The sequence below is a fragment of the Lepidochelys olivacea genome (genome assembly GCF_965140295.1).
Source record: "Lepidochelys olivacea isolate rLepOli2 genome assembly, chromosome: 1".
NCBI classification, from domain to species: Eukaryota; Metazoa; Chordata; order Testudines; family Cheloniidae; genus Lepidochelys; species Lepidochelys olivacea.
This window is the reverse complement of record NC_140411.1, coordinates 563,915-583,709: the sequence shown is the minus strand read 5'-3', so window position 1 is coordinate 583,709 and position 19,795 is coordinate 563,915. Positions and strand designations below refer to the sequence as shown.

The 19,795-nt window shown below is 61.8% G+C and overlaps 1 protein-coding gene across 4 annotated transcripts; it reads right to left on the bottom strand.

Annotated features, from left to right (window-relative positions):
• Positions 1–465: 465 nt before the first annotated feature.
• Positions 466–19,744, bottom strand: ARFIP2 (ARF interacting protein 2). Of its 4 annotated transcripts, XM_084645473.1 has the most exons (10): positions 17,891–18,853; positions 16,437–16,544; positions 13,662–13,770; positions 12,996–13,052; positions 8,249–8,344; positions 5,619–5,734; positions 4,634–4,855; positions 3,936–4,093; positions 3,392–3,566; positions 466–1,859 (listed from the first exon to the last, which is right to left on the bottom strand). In XM_084645473.1, the coding sequence occupies exons 1-10, from the start codon at positions 17,918–17,920 to the stop codon at positions 1,704–1,706; spliced, it is 1,227 nt and encodes a 408-aa protein (XP_084501599.1). In that variant the 5' UTR covers positions 17,921–18,853; the 3' UTR covers positions 466–1,703. The 4 variants fall into 4 exon arrangements, with proteins under 4 accessions (XP_084501599.1, XP_084501597.1, XP_084501596.1 ...); XM_084645471.1 differs by lacking the exons at positions 8,249–8,344; positions 17,891–18,853 and adding an exon at positions 19,610–19,744; XM_084645470.1 differs by lacking the exon at positions 8,249–8,344 and having other exon boundaries at positions 17,891–18,848.
• Positions 19,745–19,795: the final 51 nt, after the last annotated feature.

The following is a 19,795-nucleotide window of genomic DNA, read 5'->3' as shown; positions in this document are numbered from 1 at the left end:
ATTGATTTTCATAACCATTCGTCCCCATAACAAGTGGCCCTGGTGGTGATACTGGGAAACTGGAGTGTCTAAGGGAATGGCTTGTGTGACTTACATCTGACTTATGGGCAAAACCAAAGTCTTCTCTATCTGGCTGGTTTGGTTTGCCTTGGTGTACAAAGGAACCCCAGCCGTGGGCTGTAGCTGCCCTGCTTTGAGCAGTTTGCCCTGAATTGGCACTCTCAGTTGGGTCCCACCAAAGCCAGCATTGTTACACCTGGGCAGAGCCCTTGGCAGCTCCTGGGTGAGGGAGGGAGCCCCAGACAGTCAGGGGGCACCTGCCACAGCCCCTGTGAGGGGACCAAAGCACTGGGAGGACATCCCCTCCCCTCTGCCCAGCATCCCCCAGCGTGTGCCGCTGTCCGATCCTCAGCCCGGCCCAATGCCCAGCAGGGCTCCAGCTCCCAGCCCCACCACACACAGGGCGACTTCGTACCCTTTTATTCGGGAATCTTCACAGACGTTGGGGGGTTGGGGTAGAACCAGAGATTAAATTAGCAAAAAATACCAAACCACTTCTCCCCTGGCAGAGGAGAAAGGGCCACAGCGCCCCGCTGGCCTGGTGGCAGAGGGGCCCCGGCGTGGACAGCACACGACAGACCTGGCTACCTTCCCGCACACACGCATGCTGGAGGAGCAGGAGGAGCCCAGTGCTGCTGGAGTGGCCAGCATTGGCCACAGGAGGCTGGCTCTGTGCAAATGGAAAGGCTGCAGCCAGCAGGAGTGTGCCAAGCCCAACCTGTCCCCCTGCCCCACAGTGGGGGAGGGGGCTAGAGCCCAGGGGCAGGGCAGCCCCCAGACCCCCGCTGCCCCAGTGCAGGGGAAAAAGGGGCTGTAGTGTGTGTGTCCGAGGGGGGAGGAAGTAATGAAAGCAGCTGATTCCCCCGCCTCCGGAAATGCCAGAGACCAACTACACAAGGGGAGGGAAGGATTGGCCCCAGATCACAAGCCAGAGCTGGGATAGAACCCAGGAGTCCCGGCTCCCAGCCCCTCTGCACCCTTCCCCCTGAGAACACTGAGGCCTGGGGGCTGCACCCCCGGTGCTGTAAGGAGTGAGGCCCCCAGGGGCAGGACAGGAGACACTGGCCCCTCCTGCTCCCCAGAAGGCCTTGAAGTGGGAAAGGAAACGCTGCCCCTCCCAAGAGGGCTGGGGGGACAGCACAGACTCCCCCTGCCCCTGCAAGGAGTGAGGCCCATTGGGGGGCTGGGGGATGGGACACACTGGCCCCCCCAGGAGTGAGGCCTGTTGGGGGCTGGGGGACGGGACACGCTGGCCCCCCGCAAGGAATGAGGCCTGTTGTTGGAGACAGGACACACCGGCCTCCCCGGAGTGTGGCTGGGGGATGATGAGTGACCCCTGTTGCCCTGCAGCTGCACTGGGTGGGGGGCCACTGAAGCACTGCACCCCTATGAGCAGCCCAGGCTGGGCACACCGAACTCGCAGGGCAGAGGTGCAGATGGGGGAGCCCTGCCGCAGCTCAGGGCACCTCTCCTGCCCCCACCTGGGCACAGAGCCCAGGGCTGCCCGAGGCAGAGAGACCCCATTTACCCAGCCGGGGTCCAGGCCTTGGGGCTTCCGTGGGGGTCCTGTCTCACTGGCCCCAGCCGGGCCCCCCTCGCCCACACGAGCCTGGCCCCGGGCCAGAGCTCAGAGTTCAAGCCGCTCACTGCTCCTCCAGCCACGAGGGCTTCTCGGCGCCCGGCGTCTTGAGCTTGATGTTGAACTGCCGCAGGGTCTGCACCAGCTGCTGCTGGTTGCCGGCGAAGTAGGCGGAGACAGCGTTGTGGAAGAGCAGCAGCTGCTTGTGCATCACCTTGATCTGGGGGGAGGGGGGAGCAAGAGATCAATCCCAGAACAGCCCGCCCCCCACACCCACTGAGCCCGCCCCTAGCCCCACCACCCAACACCCCCGGAGCCCATCCCCTGGCCCAACACGCCCCTAAGCCCATTCCCCAGCAACCCAGCCTGACCCTGCCCACCAACCCCAACACCCCCAAGCCCCGCTCCTGGCCCCGCCCCCCACAACACCCTCCCAGCCCTGCCCCTGGCCCCGCCCCCAACACTCCCCAAGCCCACCCCCCAGAAGCCCAGCCTGGCCCTGCCCCCCAACACTTCAAAGGGGTTACCAACACCCCTGACCCAGCCTCCCAGCCTGGCGCTGCCCCGCCACGGGGAGAGATGTGATGAAGTGGGAATGTTCTTAATGTTCTCTCTGAATACTGTGTGGGTGCCTCAGTTTCCCCTCGGCATTTCTTAAGTCTCTAGCTGGTGGGATAAGGGGGTGTGATTGTTGCAGAGCCCTAGAGGGCCAGTGGGATGGTGTCTGCACAGAGAATGGCCGATGCCCTGTCTCCTGGCAACTGATGGCCTGGGTCCCTCCTCCACAGAAGTGCTAACTGAAGGGGCTGGAGAGCAAAGGGATCAGGTGGCCTCCTGGCCCAGGGAAAGAGAAAAAGGTCAGAGGAGGGGCTGGAGAGTTGCAGTTTGGAGCTGGCTGGGGAAATGGACGGAGGCCTGGATGGGGCTCTAGCCTCCCTCACCTCAAGATGGACTTGATTCAGGGGTCCTGTTTCCTGTACCTACAAGCTCTGTTTTGCACTGTGTTCCTGTAACGATGCTGGTTCTGGTGGGACCCAACTGAGAGTGCCAACACCCTGTCTCCTGGCCACTGATGGCCTGGGCCCCTCCCCTGCAAAGGTGCCAACTGAAGGTGTTGAAGAACAAAGAGATCAGGTGGCCTCCTGGCCTGGGAGAGAGACAAAGGCCACAGGAGGGGCTGGAGAGTTTCAGTTTGGAGCTGGCTGGGGAAATGGAGGGAGGCCCAGATGGGGCTCTGGCCTCCCTGCCCCCCAAGACAGATCTGACTGAGGGGTCTGTTTTACTGGCTGGCTGAGAGTCCCGTCTGACTGCGGAGTTGGGGGGCAGGACCCTCTGGCTTCCCCAGGACCCCGCCGGGATGGACTCGCTGTGGGAAGCGCATGGAGGGGCAGAGGAGGCTGAATGCTCCGAGGTCAGACACAGGAAGGTGGAAGCTGTGTGAGCTGTTTGCCCTGGGGACAGGCTGCTCTCAGAGAGGAGACTTCCCCAGAGTCCTGCCCGGCTCCGTAGGGAGCAGTTCCAGAGCATTGTCTGGGGACCCCGTGACAAGAGGGGGTCGGGGTCACCAACATCCCTGCACCGGTGACCCAGAGAGCTGTTAGCAGTGGGGCTCACGGTGGGGCAGGCAGCCCAGCACTGGGGAGGGTGGAGTGGCTCTGGAGGTACTGGCCCAGCTCCTGGCGCAGGGAGGCTGGCCCAGCCTGTGGCCCCGGGGGGCACGTGCAGCAGGCCCGGCCGGGCCCCGCCCCTCACCTTGTTCTCCTCCAGGAACTTGAGCTTGATGGCCACGTCGGCCCGCAGCTTCTCGTACTTCTCCTTGTGGCTCTGGAAGTGGCTCTGGGCGGCGTCGAGGCGGCACAGGGTGCTGGTGTCCCGCGGGCCCATGCTCAGCTCCTCCAGGTCTGTGCGGTAGGCGTCGTACTCCAGCCTGCAGGGAGGTGGGGTCAGAGCCATGCTTCCCCCAGGGGCCCTCTACCGAGCACGGGGTAACCCATTGCTGCCGCCGCTGTGCCGGGCCTCAGCGCCCCCCGGGACCCCCCACCCACCCTCTACTGAGCGCGGGAAACCGTAATCCATCACTGCCCCCACTGTGCCAGCCCCCAGCACCCCGCAGGACCCCCCCCCGCCCCTCTACCGAGCACGGGAAACCGTAACCCATCGCTCCGGCCCACCTCACGCCTACTGCTGTGCTGGCCCCCAGCGCCCCCCGCAACTGAGCACAGGGAACCGTAACCCATCGCTCCCCCTGCTGTGCCGGCCCCCAGCACCCCCCGGACTGGGCCCCTCACCCGCTCACCTGGCCGTCTCGTACTGCTTAACAGTCATGAGCGTGTCCTCCATAGTCTTGTTCACCAGAGTGTTGATGCTGGAGACGAAGAAGTTGACGGCCCCGAGCAGGGTCTCTCCATTCTTACACAACAACTTCTGCGTCTCTGCGTTACAGCCAAACTCCTCCTGGGGTGGGGACGGGGCGGGTCAGGGCCCCCAGGATCCTGGAAGCCTGCCTGCACCCCATGAAAGAGCCCATCCCTCCCTTGCCACGGTCTGGGCTGGGAGCCTGGGGCACTTCCCTGGCCCATTGAGTGCACCAACCCCTCCGCCCCCGTGCGGCAGGGCAGGGCTATCAGCCCCCCATTCGCACGGAAGGGGAAGCTCAGGGCCCAACCCAAGGTCACAGGCCGTGACGGTGGTGCCAGGTGCCAGCCGGCCCTTGCCCCGGGCTCCATCCCGCCCCGCCAGAGCCAGCCAGCCCTCACCCTAGGCCTCGCCCCAACAAGCTGGCCCTTGCCCCGGGTCCCGCCTTGCCCCAGCCAGCCGGCCCTCACCTGGGCCCCATCCCGCCCGGCCAGAGCCAGACGGCCCTCGCCCTGGGCCCCGCCACACCCCAGCCAGCCAGCCCTCACCCGGGCCCCATCCCGCCCCACCCCAGCCAGCCGGCCGGCCGGCCCTCGCCCAGGCCCCGCCCCAGCCAGCCAGCCCCGCCCGGGCTCGTACCTGCAGCTCGGGGGATTTCTGGCTCAGGTCGGAGAAGGCGTCGCCCAGGGCGCGCTGCGTCTGCACCAGGCTGTAAAAGTGGTGGGTCAGCGCCCGCCCCAGCTGCAGCACGCACTCGTACTTGCGCTTTGTGTCGCGCAGCAGCTCGATCTGCGTCTCCAGCTCCAGGTCCACCGTGCGCGAGCCCCGGCCGAAGCGCTCCGAGATCAGCTGCTTGGTGCACTGCGGGAGGGCACGGGTCAAGGGGGCCCGGCTCCGGGGCAAGAGCTGCCCCGGGGGTGGGTCCACAAGGGGCAGCTCCAACAAGCCCCCACTGAATGTTTAGGAGGGACGTTCGTACTCCAGCGCCCTCCCTGGCCCCATGGGACACCAGGCATAAAACCACAGACTATCAGGGTGGGAAGGGACCTCAGGAGGTGTCTAGTCCCACCCCCTGCTCAAAGCAGGACCCACCCCTGACTACATCATCCCAGCCAGGGCTTGGTCAAGCCGGGCCTTAAAAACCTCCAAGGAAGGAGATTCCACCACCGCCCTAGGGAACCCATCCCAGTGCTTCACCACCCTCCTAGTGAAATAGTGTTTCCTAATATCCAACCTAGACCTCCCCCACTGCAACTTGAGACCATGACTCCTCGTTCTGTCATCTGCTACCACTGAGAACAGTCCAGATCCATCCTGTTTGGAACCCCCTTTCTGGTAGTTGAAAGCAGCTATCAAATCCCCCCTCATTCTTCTCTTCTGCAGGCTAAACAATCCCAGTTCCCTCAGCTTCTCCCCCCAGCCAGTCCCAGCCTCATGGGCAGCCCAATCGCAGACACCCCTGCCCCTGCTTCAAGGGACAGTCAGCCTCTCTCCTGCCCCCAGCAGCCCATTCCCCCTCCCAGCTGCCCCATGGGACAGCGGGTCCCTCCCCCCCAGGCAGCGCAGCCCCTCCCCCAACAGGACTGCCCATTCCCTCCCCCACGGCCCAAGACAAGAGACTCACCTTGTATGTGTTGATGCCCCATTTCTTGACAATATCAAACTTCTCCACAGCGATGCCCCGGGCGGCCTCGTCTCCTGTCGCCAAGGAGCTGGGGTGGGGTGGGTGCAGCCCAGAGCCTGGAACACACGGAGCCCAGGACAGGGCAGTGAGACCCCCCTGCACCGAGGCCTTGCTTCAGGCCCATGGCTAGGATGTGGGGTAGCAACTCCTCCAAGGCCTAGTCACTGTCCCTGGGGGCAGCTGCCAGGCACTGCCCTGCTCTGGAGGCCCCCTCCCAGGCCCTGAGACCCACTTCCCACGGCTAGGCTGAGCTTCCCGGCACACTGGCCCCCTCAGCAGCACAGGGAAGGCGGTGCTGGTGCCCCACCAGTAGGAGGGCTGGGGACCTGGTGCCACCAACTCTTCTGGGTTTGTCTCCAGCCAAACAATGCTAGGTTTGCCGAAAGCCCCAGCTCCCGGAGGTAGGGGATTTGAGAACCGTGCTGTCGGGCAAAACCACTTTGTGACAAAGTGGGAATGTTCTTAATGTTTTCTCTGAATACTGGGTGGGTGCCTCAATTTCCCCTAGACAGTTCTGAAGTATCTAGCTGGTGGGATAAGGGGGGTGATTGTTGCAGAGCCCTAGAGGGGCTGCTGTCTGCACAGAGAATGGCCGACACCCTGTCTCCTGGCCACTGATGGCCTGGGCCCCTCCTCTGAAAGGTGCCAACTGAAGGGGATGGAGAACAAAGGGATCAGGTGGCCTCCTGGCCTGGGAGAGAGACAAAGGCCAGAGGAGGGGCGGGAGCATTTCAGTTTGGAGCTGGCTGGAGAAATGGAGGGAGGCCCAGATGGGGCTCTGGCCTCCCTATCCCCCAAGATGGACCCGGCTGGGGGGTCCTGGTCTCTGCACCTACAAGCTCTGTTTTAGACCATGTTCCTGTTGCCTAATAAACCTTCTGTTTTCCCGGCGGCTGAGAGTCACGTCTGACTGCGGAGTTGGGGTGCAGGACCCTCTGGCCCCCCCAGTACCCTCCTTGGGCGGACTCGCTGTGGGAAGTGCACGGAGGGGCAGAGGAGGCTGAATGCTCCGAGGTCAGGCCCAGGAAGGTGGAAGCTGTGTGAGCTGTTTGCCCTGAAGACAGGCTGCTCCCAGAGAGGAGGGTCCCCCAGAGTCCTGCCTGGCTTCGTAGGGAGCAGTTCCAGAGCATCGCCCGGGGACTTCGTGACACACTTCACAGTCCACTGGCTGGAAGGGAAAACTCCAAACAGTGACCCACTGGGTGCCCATAGGGCTCCCCCGGCAGCAGTGCACCCCTCCACATCAGCCCCGGCCTCAGAGCACACCCATCCCCGCTGCACCTGATGGCCTCAGCGCGCACACAGGTTATTCAAGTGGCCCCAGGGCGAGTCCCCTTTCCTGGGTGGCCCCAGTGCACGCACGCCCCCCTCCCCCCGCCACAGCCCCCTGGCCCAGGTGCACGTACGCCCCTCCCTCATCCTCCCCCGACACACGTACACACTTCCCCCCTCCCCCCTGGTGGCAGCCCCCTGGCCCAGGTGCACGTACGCCCCTCCCCCATCCTCCCCCGGCGCACGTACACACTTCCCCCCTCCCCCCGCCACAGCCCCACCAGCCCAGGTGCACGTACGCCCCTCCGCCGGCGCATGTACACACTTCCCCCCTCCCCCCTGGTGGCAGCCCCCTGGCCCAGGTGCACGTACGCCCCTCCCCCATCCTCCCGCGATGCACGTACACACTTCCCCCCTCCCCTGGTGGCAGCCCCCTGGCCCAGGTGCACGTATGCCCCTCCCCCATCCTCCCCCCCCCCCGGTGCACATACACACTTCCCCCCTCCCCCTGCCACAGCCCCACCAACCCAGGTGCACGTACGCCCCTCCCCCATCGCACGTACACACTTCCCCCCTCCCCCCTGGTGGCAGCCCCCTGGCCCAAGTGCACGTATGCCCCTCCCCCATCCTCCCCCCCGGTGCACGTACACACTTCCCCCCTCCCCCCGCCACAGCCCCACCAACCCAGGTGCATGTACGCCCCTCCCTCATCCTCCCCCGATGCACGTACACACTTCCCCCCTCCCTCCTGGTGGCAGCCCCCTGGCCCAGGTGCACGTATGCCCCTCCCCGACGCACGTACACCCCCCCTGGGGATAGCCCCACTGGCCGCAGTGCACACGCACCCCCACCCCCCCGGGCGACCCCACTGACCCCGACGCACTTGTTATGCTGTTGTCCCATGGTTTCCAAGCCAGCTGGCACTGCGAGCCCTCTCTGGGTGGGCGCTGCCAAGCTCGCCCTCTCCGCCATGCAGGGGTGGCCCCAGCAGATGAGCAGCGGCAGGGCCTGGACAACAGCAGTGGGGGCTCGGCTGGGGCCAGCATCACTCAGGGGTGATATTCACCAGGCCACGGTGCCCCTGCAGCCTCATGAGGCCCCTTGCCTGTGCCCCTCCAGGCTGCCCTGCGATGCCAGCAAGAGCGGGGGGCCTCAACCCTACACCACAGCAGGGCAGGGGCAGCTCCCCAGGGCAGTCACTGGGGCTAATCCTTTGGGAGAGGATGGATTCCCCTGCAGATACTGGAAGACACCCTCTGGCCTGGGGCAGGGAGTCCATGAGGCGTCAAGGAGGGGACCTGCTGATGCATCTGCCTGGCTGGCAATCTGGCTGGCAGCAGATTTACTGGGTGAGATGGCTGGTCCGCGGGAGGAAAGAGACGTGACAAAGGAGCCTGGAAAGGTAGGGGATGGGCCAGGCAGGGCAGTGCCAAATGAGGAGCAGTATGACTGCTCAGAGCTCAAGTATGAAACTGCAGAAAAACCTGAGAGTCTCTGGATTAAGTTTAGAAGTGTGAGCAACTAGGGTGATGTCGTGGTGGGAGTCTACTATAGACCATCGGACCAGGGGGATGAGGTGGACGAGGCTTTCTTCCAGCAACTCACGGAAGTTACTAGATCGCAGGTCCTGGTTCTCATGGGAGACTTCAATCACCCTGATATCTGCTGGGAGAGCAATACAGCGATGCACAGACAATCCAGGAAGTTTTTGGAAAATGTAGGGAACAATTTCCTGGTGCAAGTGCTGGAGGAACCAACTGGGGCAGAGCTCTTCTTGACCTGCTGCTCACAAACCGGGAAAGAATTAGTAGGGGAAGCTAAAGTGGATGGGAACCTGGGAGGCAGTGACCATGAGATTGTCAAGTTCAGGATCCTGACACAAGGAAGAAAGGAGAGCAGCAGAATACGGACCCTGGATTTCAGAAAAGCAGACTTTGACTCCCTCAGGGAGCTGATGGGCAAGATCCCCTGGGAGAATAACATGAGGGGGAAAGGAGTCCAGGAGAGCTGGCTGTATTTTAAAGAATCCTTATTGAGGTTGCAGGGACAAACCATCCCGATGTGTAGAAAGAAAAGCAAATATGGCAGGCGACCAGCTTGGCTTAACAGTGAAATCCTTGCTGATCTTAAATACAAAAAAGAAGCTTACAAGAAGTGGAAGATTGGACAAATGACAAGGGAAGAGTATAAAAATATTGCTCAGGCTTGCAGGAGTGAAATCAGGTGAAAATCACACCTGGAGTTGCAGCTAGCAAGAGATGTTAAGAGTAACAAGAAGGGTTTCTTCAAGTATGTTGGCAACAAGAAGAAAGCCAAGGAAAGTGTGGGACCCTCACTGAATGAGGGAGGCAACCAAGTGACAGAGGATGTGGAAAAAGCTAATGTACTCAATGCTTTTTTTGCCTCTGTCTTCACGAACAAGGTCAGCTCCCAGACTGCTGCACTGGGCAGCACAGCATGGGGAGGAGGTGACCAGCCCTCTGTGGAGAAAGAAGTGGTTCGGGACTATTTAGAAAAGCTGGACGTACACAAGTCCATGGGGCTGGACGCGTTGCATCCGAGAGTGCTAAAGGAGTTGGCGGATGTGATTGCAGAGCCATTGGCCACTATCTTTGAAAACTCCTGGCGATCGGGGGAAGTCCTGGACGACTGGAAAAAGGCTAATGTAGTGGCCATCTTTAAAAAAGGGAAGGAGGAGGATCCTGGGAACTACAGGCCAGTCAGCATCACCACAGTCCCTGGAAAAATCATGGAGCAGGTCCTCGAGGAATCCATTCTGAAGCACTTAGAGGAGAGGAAAGTGATCAGGAACAGTCAGCATGGATTCACCAAGGGCAAGTCATGCCTGACTAATCTAATTGCCTTCTATGACAAGATAACTGGCTCTGTGGATGAAGGGAACGCAGTGGACGTGTTGTTCCTTGACTTTAGCAAAGCTTTTGACACGGTCTCCCACAGTATTCTTGCCAGCAAGTTAAAGAAGTATGGGCTGGATGAATGCACTAGGTGGATAGAAAGCTGGCTACCAAGGGGTTGTGATCAACGGCTCCATGTCTAGTTGGCAGCCGGTATCAAGTGGAGTGCCCCAGGGGTCGGTCCTGGGGCCCGTTTTGTTCAATATCTTCATAAATGATCTGGAGGATGGTTTGGATTGCACCCTCAGCAAGTCTGCAGATGACACTAAACTGGGAGGAGAGGTATATAGGCTGGAGGGTAGGGATAGGATACAAAGGGACCTACACAAATTAGAGGATTGGGCCAAAAGAAATCTGACGAGGTTCAATAAGGACAAGTGCAGAGTCCTGCACTTAGGACGGAAGAATCCCATGCACCGCTACAGAGTAAGGACCGAATGGCTGGGCAGCAGTTCTGCAGAAAAGGACCTAGGGGTGACAGTGGACGAGAAGCTGGATATGAGACAACAGTGTGCCCTTGTTGCCAAGAAGGCCAATGGCATTTTGGGATGTGTAAGTAGGGGCATTGCCAACAGATCGAGGGATGTGATCGTTCCCCTCTATTCAACATTGGTGAGGCCTCATCTGGAGTACTGTGTCCAGTTTTGGGCCCCACACTCCAGGAAAGATGTGGAAAAATTGGAAAGAGTCCAGCGGAGGGCAATAAAAATGATTAGGGGACTGGAACACATGACTTATGAGGAGAGACTGAGGGAACTGGGATTGTTTAGTCTACGGAAGAGAAGAATGAGGGGGGATATGATAGCTGCTTTCAACTACCTGAAGGGGGGTTCCAGAGAGGATGGTTCTAGACTATTCTCAGTGGTAGCAGATGACAGAACAAGGAGTAATGGTCTCATGTTGCAGTGGGGGAGGTTTAAGTTGGATATTAGGAAAACCTTTTTCACTAGGAGGGTGGTGAAACACTGGAATGCATTACCTAGGGAGGTGGTGGAATCTCCTTCCTTAGAGGTTTTTAAGGTCAGGCTTGAAAAAGCCCTGGCTGGGATGATTTAGTTGGGGATCGGTCCTGCTTTGAGCAGGGGGTGGAACTAGATGACCTCCTGAGGTCCCTTCCAACCCTGATACAGAATGGCCAGGCCCTCCCTGAATCTTGCTAAGCCCTTGGCCTCAGTGACATCCTGTGGCAGAGAGTTCCACAGGCTAATTACACTGTGTGACAAAGTCTCCCTTTTCGCACCTTTCCATGCCATTGACTGCCCCCCGTCCCTGTGCTGTGGGGCTGAACGGAAGCCCCAATCTCCCTCCTCCTGCACAGCCCCAGGCAGAATTTATAGATTTCTCTCATTCTCACTCCAGGCCAAGAGAAGCCATGCAGTGACACAGTTGGCCACTGACACACCTGGCTGTTAGCCACAGGCTACCTGCCGGGACTCTGCCAATGCAGCCTCTTCACCACCCTGTCTCTGACCGAAAGGGCTCCAAGGGTGAAGCCAGTGGCCCCATGACTGGGCTGCCTTCCTCCACAGGGCAGGAGCCTCATGGGACAGGGCAGCCCTGACGCCCGTGCCACAGAACAGAGGCCAGGCTGGGGGATACAGCCGGGTCTTGGCTACCAGCATCTGGACACTGGCCCTGGTCGAGATCCCAGGTGTGACAGATGCCAGAACATGAGCCGGCAGGTTCTTTCCCCCACCCCACGGGACCATGGTGGAGATGTGCGCCTTGGGGACATGCTGGCCTCTCCCTGCATGGGACTATGGAGAGGACCTGTCCAGAGGGTGGGATGCCAACCCCTCTCCCCATGGGACCACGGTGGGACTCTGCCCGCGGGACAGGACACTGGCATTATCTCACTTTCCAGGGTCCGGCTTTACCTTGCGTCACTAAGTTACTCTACCAGCCCGGAGACAGCACTCTCCCTCCTGTGCTGGCCGGTGGCCATAGCCATGCAGCCAGGCCTGCACTGGAACAAGGCAGGGTGTTCCCGATGAGCTAGTGCCCTGAGGGTGCCTTGCGCGCACGCCCACCCACCCACCCCTGCTGACACCAGTATTCACATGCGTGAGGAGCACACAGCAGCGCTCCCCTCCCGCCCGACTCCTCCAACGAGCCACAGCAGCGATGCCCAGCCCCTGCTCCCAGCGCTAGACCCCACAGAGAAGGAGGTGGGAGTGGCCTGTGGCCTCCGCCTTTGATCCTGACCCAGTGGGGTTCAGTGTCCAGCAGAGGCCAGGAAGCATTAGTGAGGGGAGACTCCAGCCAGGCCTCTCCATCAGTCAGTACAGGTGTGAAGCAGGTGGAGGGAGCAGATGGATTAGCAGTTCGTTGTGACGAAGTGGGACTGCTCTTAATCTCTCCTCTGAATACTGTAGGGGTGCCTCAGTTTCCCCTCGGCATTTCTTAAGTCTCTAGGTGGTGGGATAAGGGGGTGTAATTGTTGCAGAGCAAAGGGCCAGGGTACATAAATGGCCGACACTCTGCCTCCTGGCAACTGATGGCCTAGGCCCTTCCCCCCTGCAAGGTGAGAGCTAAAGGGTTGGAGAACAAAGGAATCCGGTGACAGGACAAAGCCCAGAGGAGGAGGGGCTGGAGTAGGAGTCAGTTTGGGGCTGGCTGGGGATGAGGAGGAGGAGTGAAGTGCAGATGTGGTTGTGTGGCTCACTGCCCCCCAAAATGGACCCAGCTGAGGGGTCCTGTTCTCTGCACCTACAAGCTCTGGTTTAGACCATGTTCCTGTCATCTAATAAACCCTCTGTTTTCCCAGCTGGCTAAGAGTCACGTCTGACTGTGAAGTTGGGGGGCAGGACCCTGCCTGGGCGGACTCGCTGTGGGAAGTGCATGGAGGGGCAGAGGATGCTGAATGCTCTGAGGTCAGACCCAGAAAGGTGGAAGCTGGGTGAGCTTCTTGCCCTGGAGACAGGCTGCTCACAAAGAGAAGACTTCACCAGAGTCCTGACTGGCTTCATAGGGAGCCGTTCCAGAGCATCACCCAGGGACTCTGACACCCGGCAGCCCCCCTGTCCCCGCAGGGCCCACGGGCCCTCTGATAGCCCCAGGCCAGGCTACCAGGAGAGCAGTTCCTGCACGGGCCAGTTAGTGAAGCCCCGAGGAGGAAAACGGGAGCCACCTTGTGCATGAAGGAGCCGCAGTCCCGGGAAGGAGGTGTTATACTGCACCGCAGGGCCTAGACAGAACCACACAACAGGGTCGGAGAGGGGCAAACACCCCAGGTGCCCCCACCCAGCAGGGCCTGGCCTCCCAGGCTGGGGCCCAATGTGCCATTCCAGATCCTCTGCCCCGGGAGCTGCCTGCTGGGTTCCTAGCTAGCCTCCCACCCGCTGGGGAGGGGCAGCAGCTCTGCACCCACTCTCCCAGCCAGCGGAGTCCTCAGGGCCAGGCAGGGCTTGGTGCTGGGTCTCAGCTGCTCTCTTCTCCTAGGTCACCCTGGGGGCAGGGCTGGGTTAGGGGCTCCCCAGTCTGGCTACCCTGGCCTCCACAGCCTGGCAGGGAAGCAGACAACAGAATAGCTAAAGCTAGTGCCCCTCCTCTGCAATGCACTAGGTGGCCAGTGGGGGTGCTGTGCCCCACAGCAGAGCTGTGTCTTTCCGTACACCGTTGCCCTCTAGAGCCCCTGGGGGCCCGCTACTGCCCCAGACTTTGGGGCAGCCCACCTCTCACTCTACAGAGCCCTTTGCCTGACAGACTGTAGCTGGCAGTGCCCCTGCAGAGGCACCAGGCCCAGGGATGCCTCAGAGAGGACCAGCAGGGGAAGACCCACCCCAGGGCCCCTTACCTTTGACAGTGCTGGTGGGGATAATCCCCTCGGCGGTGCCCCCGTAGCCCCCCGACACAATGCTGGTCTCGTTCAGGTTGGGCCCCGACACCATCACCTGCTGCAGGTCCTGAAACGGACAAGAGCAGAGTCCGCTCTGGGCTCAGACCGGCCCCTGGAATTGGGAGTCAGCCCCCAAGGGCAGCCTGGCCCTGCTGCACCCAGCCAACCTAGGAGGAAGGGGGGATCCCTGGTATGTCCGTTTCCCTCTGTACCTTCATGGCTAGCCAGGGTGCAACAGGGGTGGCACCTCGCTGTCTGGGGGGCATGACTGGCCATTGAAGAACTGGCTGACACTGACCCAGATCGACAGAAGATCCAGAGACAAAACAGGTTTCAGTGTAGCAGCCGTGTTAGTCTGTATCCGTAAAAACAAAAGGAGGACTTGTGGCACCTTAGAGACTAACAAATTTATTTGAGCATAAGGTTTTGTGAGCTATGGCTCACTTCATCGGATGCCTCCTCTCCCCCAAACCACTTCCAGCAGCCAGCACCTAACCCTCAGGGCAGTCACCCTGGGCAGGTGAACCCTCACTTGGGACTGACGGAGATAAGACGGGCGATGTAAGACCGCTCATTGGGCCAACTTCTCATGGTTAGAGAGAAGCTTTCTCAGAGGATCCACAGAGCTCTTCTTGAGAGCCAGAATAGATAACAGCTTTCATTGCCCTGGCTTAACCTTTGTCCTCTGTGCTAGCCAAGGGCACTCAGATTCTGTAGCCAGTAATTAACAAATGGTAACTTTGTTTTGCAAAGGCCTCGCTGCAAAGACTCCCAGGGAGCACTGCACCCTGACGGGGCCAGTACCCACCAGGGCTGGGCTGGGCTGGATTCGCTGTAGGGAGCCATGGAGAAAGACGGGTCGCTGGTGCCGAAGGCCCAGCCTTGGAGGGAGCTCTGTGGGTCCTTAGAGCCCAATACACACTGCCTCCCCTCCCCCCGACACAGTCCCCCCTAGCCCGGCGCCTCCCCTCCCCCCGACACGTCCCCCCTAGCCCGGCGCCTCCCCTCCCAACACAGCCCTCTATTCCAGCGCCTCCCCTCCCGGCCACACATCCCTTCTAGCCCAGTACCTTCCCATCTCCTAGCCCGGTGCCCCCTGTGACAAAGTGGGGTTTTCCTTTGCTATGTTGTACTCACTTATGTGAGTCTGTGACGAAGTGGGGTTTTATTCATCTTGTTAGGATGCACATGACTCTTACTGTCCTATACTTATACTGTGTGCGCCTCAGTTTCCCTGTTGTACTGCATCAATAATTCAGGAATTGTGGGTGTGATTTTGCTGAGGCCCTCAAGGCAGGTGAGGCTGCCCAGCTGTTTGCACCTGTGTGACCAGAGACCCAGAGGGGGGATGCGACCAGGTGACACCTTTTGCCCAGGAAGCGAGACAAAGAGACAGAGGAGAACAGGGGGATGTCAGACTGGGTGGCTGGAGGCCTGCATGTGGGGACTGGACCAGGGAATCCAGGGTGTCTGGCCCAGGACTCCCAAGATGGACTGTGCTGAAAGTCACCGATTTCTGGACCAACAAGTTCTGCCCTATGCTGTGTTCCTGTCACCTAATAAACAGTCTGTGTTCCTGGCTGGCTGAGAGTCATGTCTGACTGCGGAGTTGGGGTGCAGGACCCTCTCACTTCCCCAGGACCCCGCCTGGGCGGACTCGCTGCGGGAAGCGCACGGTGTGGAAGGGGATGCTGAATGCTCCGAGGTCAGACCCAGGAAGGTGGAAGCTTCTCCCCCTGGAGACAGTCTGCTCTGAGAGAGGAGGCTCCCTCAGTATCCTGCCTGGCTTCGTAGGGAGCAGTTCCAGAGCATCGCCCTGGTGACTCCGTGACAGAGTTTTACTGTTTTGAATTAATACTACATGTGTCTCAGTTTCCCTTTTTTCTGCACCAATGTCGAGGTGGTGGGGATAAGGGTGTGAATTTTGCTGAGATCCCAGGGGCGGTGAGGCTTCTCCAGTTGCCTGCAGATAGCGATGGCAGGATGCCCTTAGTAACCTGAGAACCAGGAGGGGGATGCAACCAGGTGACACTTTGTCCGGGAAAGGAGACAAAGACCAGGAGGAAGAGCTACAAGGATGTCAGAGGCCAGGTCGCTGGAAGCTGGGTGGTCTTCTGCTGTGGGGGACTCGGAGATGGGGAGTCCAGGACGTCTGGCCCAGGGTCTCCCGAAAATGGACTGTGCTGAAAGTCACTAATTTCTGTTCTAACAAGCTCTGCTCTATACTGTGTTCCTGTCTCCTAATAAATCTTCTGTTTTACTGGCTGGCTGAGAGTCACGTCTGACTGCGGAGTTGGGGTACAGGACCCTCTGGCTTCCCCGGGGTCCCGTCCAGGTGGACCCGCAAATGGGAGGTGCACGGTGTGAACAGGGGGCTGAATGCTCTGAGGTCAGACCAGGAAGGCCATAGCCGAAGAGGATTCTTGCCCCAGACAGCCCCGAGGGGAGTCACACTACCTAGAGTCTTGGCTGACTTCATACCGAGCAGTCCCAGAGCATTGGACCTGTAACTCCATCACACCTCCCATCCCACCACACGCCCCTCTAGCCCGGGGCCTCACCGCCCCTCCCCCCGACACGCCCCTCTAGCCCAGGGCCACCCCTCCCCCGACACGCCCCTCTAGCTGGGGCCTCCCCTCCCCCCCGACACGCCCCTCTAGACCTGCGCCTCGCCGCCCCTTCCCACGACACACCCCTCTAGCCCGACATGCCCATCTCACCCAGCCCACATACCTGCTCCAGGCCATCATCCTCCGGCAGGCTCCCTGTGTCCCCGGCTCCGTTGATGGGGATCTCCATGGTGGCAGCTTTGCTCATGAGCCCATCCGTCATGGTCAGGATCTGCAGGGACAGGGCGAGGCTGAGAGGCCAGCAGGCTTGGTCCCAGCCTTGCTCTCTGCAGTCTGCTCCCCAGGCCCCGGCCCACCCGCCACCCCCAGCTCTCCGAGGAGCTCCGCTGGGACTCAGCCCCAATGGTCACCCGCAGAGACCGGCACACAGATTTACCCCACCCTCTGGGATCCCGGCCCCTGAGAACTGCCCGCAGCGCCCTGGGCATCCTGTCTGCCCACAGGAGGTCTGGCCCTGCAAGCACACACAGAGAACAGGCCAGGGCAGAGGGCGACGTTGCTTTAGGCGCAGGCAGGGGCAGCGACACAGCACCACGGGCCTCCAGGCGCTGCCCAGGTGTTCCAGCCCCCGCAGCTCCCCCACCCCGGGGCTGGCTGTTGCCCACCCCAGCTGAGGCTGCCTCAGGTCTCTGGTGAGAATGGCAGCAGTACGGGCAGCTTGGCTGGCACTGCCAAGACAGCATGTCCTGGCTTCCAGAGATCACCAACTGCCCGCTGCCCACAGGCACCTTCATGGGTAAGCCAGGTCGGTCCCTCCCCTGGGGCTGGGGCTCACGGAGCAGAAGAGACGGCAGGCCTTTCTGGCTAGAGGCAGCATTGCACTGTCGAGGACTGGGTTCAGGGACACACCCTGGGCTCCTAGCAGACGCAGCAGTGTGGCTGTGACTCACCCCAGAGGTGGCTGCCTTACCACCAGAGAGAGCACAGCTCCCCTTGTCCCCAGCCTGTTCCCCAGGGTTGTGTCCTGCCCAAGCACTCGGCTCTCCACTCTCAAGAAACGATGGCTCACCCAGATCCACCTTCCTGGGGGGAGCTCACCTGAGAGTTGGCCTGAACACCCCCATCCCCAAAGGTCTCCCCTGTGTACCCCTTCCCTGATGTAAAGCTGGGGCTCATCTTCCACAGAGATGCTGGGACCGTCCTGGCTCCTGCTCAGCTCCTGGGCCATGGCACCTGCTGGCAGTGAGTTCCACAGGCCCACTGTGCTCTGCGTTTAGAAGCATTTCCTTGGCTCCCTGTCAGTATCAGTGACTCTCCCTTGGTCCGGGAGCGGGGGTTGGGGTTGTGTGGAACAGGAGGCCCCCAATTCACTTACAGGGAGTAGCATCTGCTTCCCCACTTCACAGGCTGAGTGGCCCCTCCCCTTGGGGCAGCAACAGCTCACTCCCTGCCTCACACCATCTCCTGAGTTCTCCAACACCTGCAGCTCTACAAGGGGGGCATGCCTGCAGGCCGCCCCAGGACACACCTGGCCCTCGCAGCTGAGCAGCTCCTGGCCCAGTGCCCAGGGAGCAAGTGCCAACAGCCACGTCCCCAAGGCTCTGCAGCAGGAGCTACCTTCAGCCTGTGCCAGAAGTACTGCTTCATGGGGGGCGCTGCTTCACTCCATGCAATGGGCAGGAGTCATTCTGCAGCTGGCTCCTGCTTTCAGGGCAGCCCCTTGAGGAGAAATTAAGACACAACCAGACCCCTTGAGCCTGCCCTGCAGCCCAGCCCCACATGCCACAGAAAAGCCAAGCTAGAGGGACCCGCCCCAGCACTCTTGGGCCCCCAGAAGAGCACTTCACTCAGCTTGACAGAAACCTGGGCCCAGCTGGCCCCCACACCAGGCCGGGGGTGTGTGTGTGTGTGTGGGGAGGGAGGAGGAACAGCACCAAGCCCTTCTGCACGTAAGACCAGGGAGCTACTAAATCTGGAGGTTACAGCCCTGCCTTACCCTCCCTCCCCAAGACCAGGCGACATGAACCCCAGCTCCCAGCCCGGAGGCGGGCCAGCGGGCAGCAAGGGGGAGACACCTGGGCCGGGGGCAGCAGGCTCCAGCAGGAGCCAGAGCCCAGCCGGCCCAGACCAGTCTGTGCACATTCCACAGCAGGCAGTGCCACACCCCGCCCCACAGCTCCCGTTACCTTCACAGGGCCCCCAGGCCTGGGACACCCACCCAGGTCGGGAGGAATTAGGGCCGCCAGGACTGGGTTGGGGGGGTCTAGCAATGGGAACCAGCCAACTCTCTCCCCCTCCCAAGAGCCCGGCAGCCAGCAGCACGGCAGGCATAGACCCGTGCCCAAGAAAGAGCCAGTGGGGCCTGCTCCCTGGGGGTATTTAACCAGGCCCCGGGGACCAAAGCCGCTTGTTCTCTACCACAACCGCACCCGTGCCAGGGCCATGGACGGCTCCAAGCCGGGCCTCCAGACAAACCGAATCCCCACCAGGGCGCTCCCCTGACCCCCATCCCAGAGCGCGGGGCAGGCAGCGGGGCTGAGCCATGCGCTGCCCATACAGGTCCCCCTGCTAATCCCAGAGGTGGGGTGAGGGACACTCAGCATAAGGGGACGCTAAACAAACGTGAGGCCCCCCCAGCACAGCCCCCGCGACTCCCCTTTCCACAGCCCCCCCAGCACGGCCCCTGGGACCCCCCCGCCCCCTTCCTCGGCCCGCACGACCCCCGAACCCCCTTCCAGCCCCCCCCCAGCACGGCCCTCGCGACCCCCTTCCCCGCCCCCCCCCAGCACTGGCCCCGCGTGACCCCCCCCAGCACCGGCCCGCGTGACCCCCTTCCCCGGCTCCCCCCCCAGCACGGGCCCCGCGTGACCCCCTTCCCCGGCCCCCCCCCTCAGCACGGGCCCCGCGTGACCCCCCCCAGCACCGGCCCCGCGTGACCCCCTTCCCCGGCCCCCCCCCCAGCACGGGCCCCGCGTGACCCCCTTCCCCGGCCCCCCCCCACCACGGGCCCCGCGTGACCCCCTTCCCCGGCCCCCCCCCTCAGCACGGGCCCCGCGTGACCCCCTTCCCCGGCCCCCCACCCCGGGCCCCACGTGACCCCCCCCAGCACGGGCCCCGCGTGACCCCCTTCCCCGGCCCCCCCCCTCAGCACGGGCCCCGCGTGACCCCCCCCAGCACCGGCCCCGCGTGACCCCCTTCCCCGGCCCCCCCCCACCACGGGCCCCGCGTGACCCCCTTCCCCGGCCCCCCCCCTCAGCACGGGCCCCGCGTGACCCCCTTCCCCGGCCCCCCCCCAGCACGGGCCCCGCGTGACCCCCTTCCCCGGCCCCCCCCCACCTGCTCCGGCCGCTGCCGGGTCCCCAGCGCGGGAGGCTCTGGGTCCGCTCGGGGGACAGACCGGAAGCCGCGCCGGGAGCCGGGCAGCGCCGCGGGGGGAACGGAAGTGACGGCTTCACCATAAAGGAGCGGAAGCCGCTGCAGGCAAGGATGTGACACCTGACCCCGGAAACAGTTCTAACCGCT

Bases quoted from the DNA above. Each gene is read 5' to 3' on its own strand.
- ARFIP2 (XM_084645473.1), bottom strand. From the start codon at position 17,920: ATGAAGCAGTACTTCTGGCACAGGCTGAAG. The intron at 13,053-13,661 runs GTAAGGGGCCCT...GGTTCTGTCTAG, and splicing joins CCCCACCAGCACTGTCAAAG to GCCCTGCGGTGCAGTATAAC. The intron at 5,735-8,248 runs GTCCCCTCCTTG...CGTGTGTTCCAG, and splicing joins CCAGGCAGATGCATCAGCAG to GCTCTGGGCTGCACCCACCC.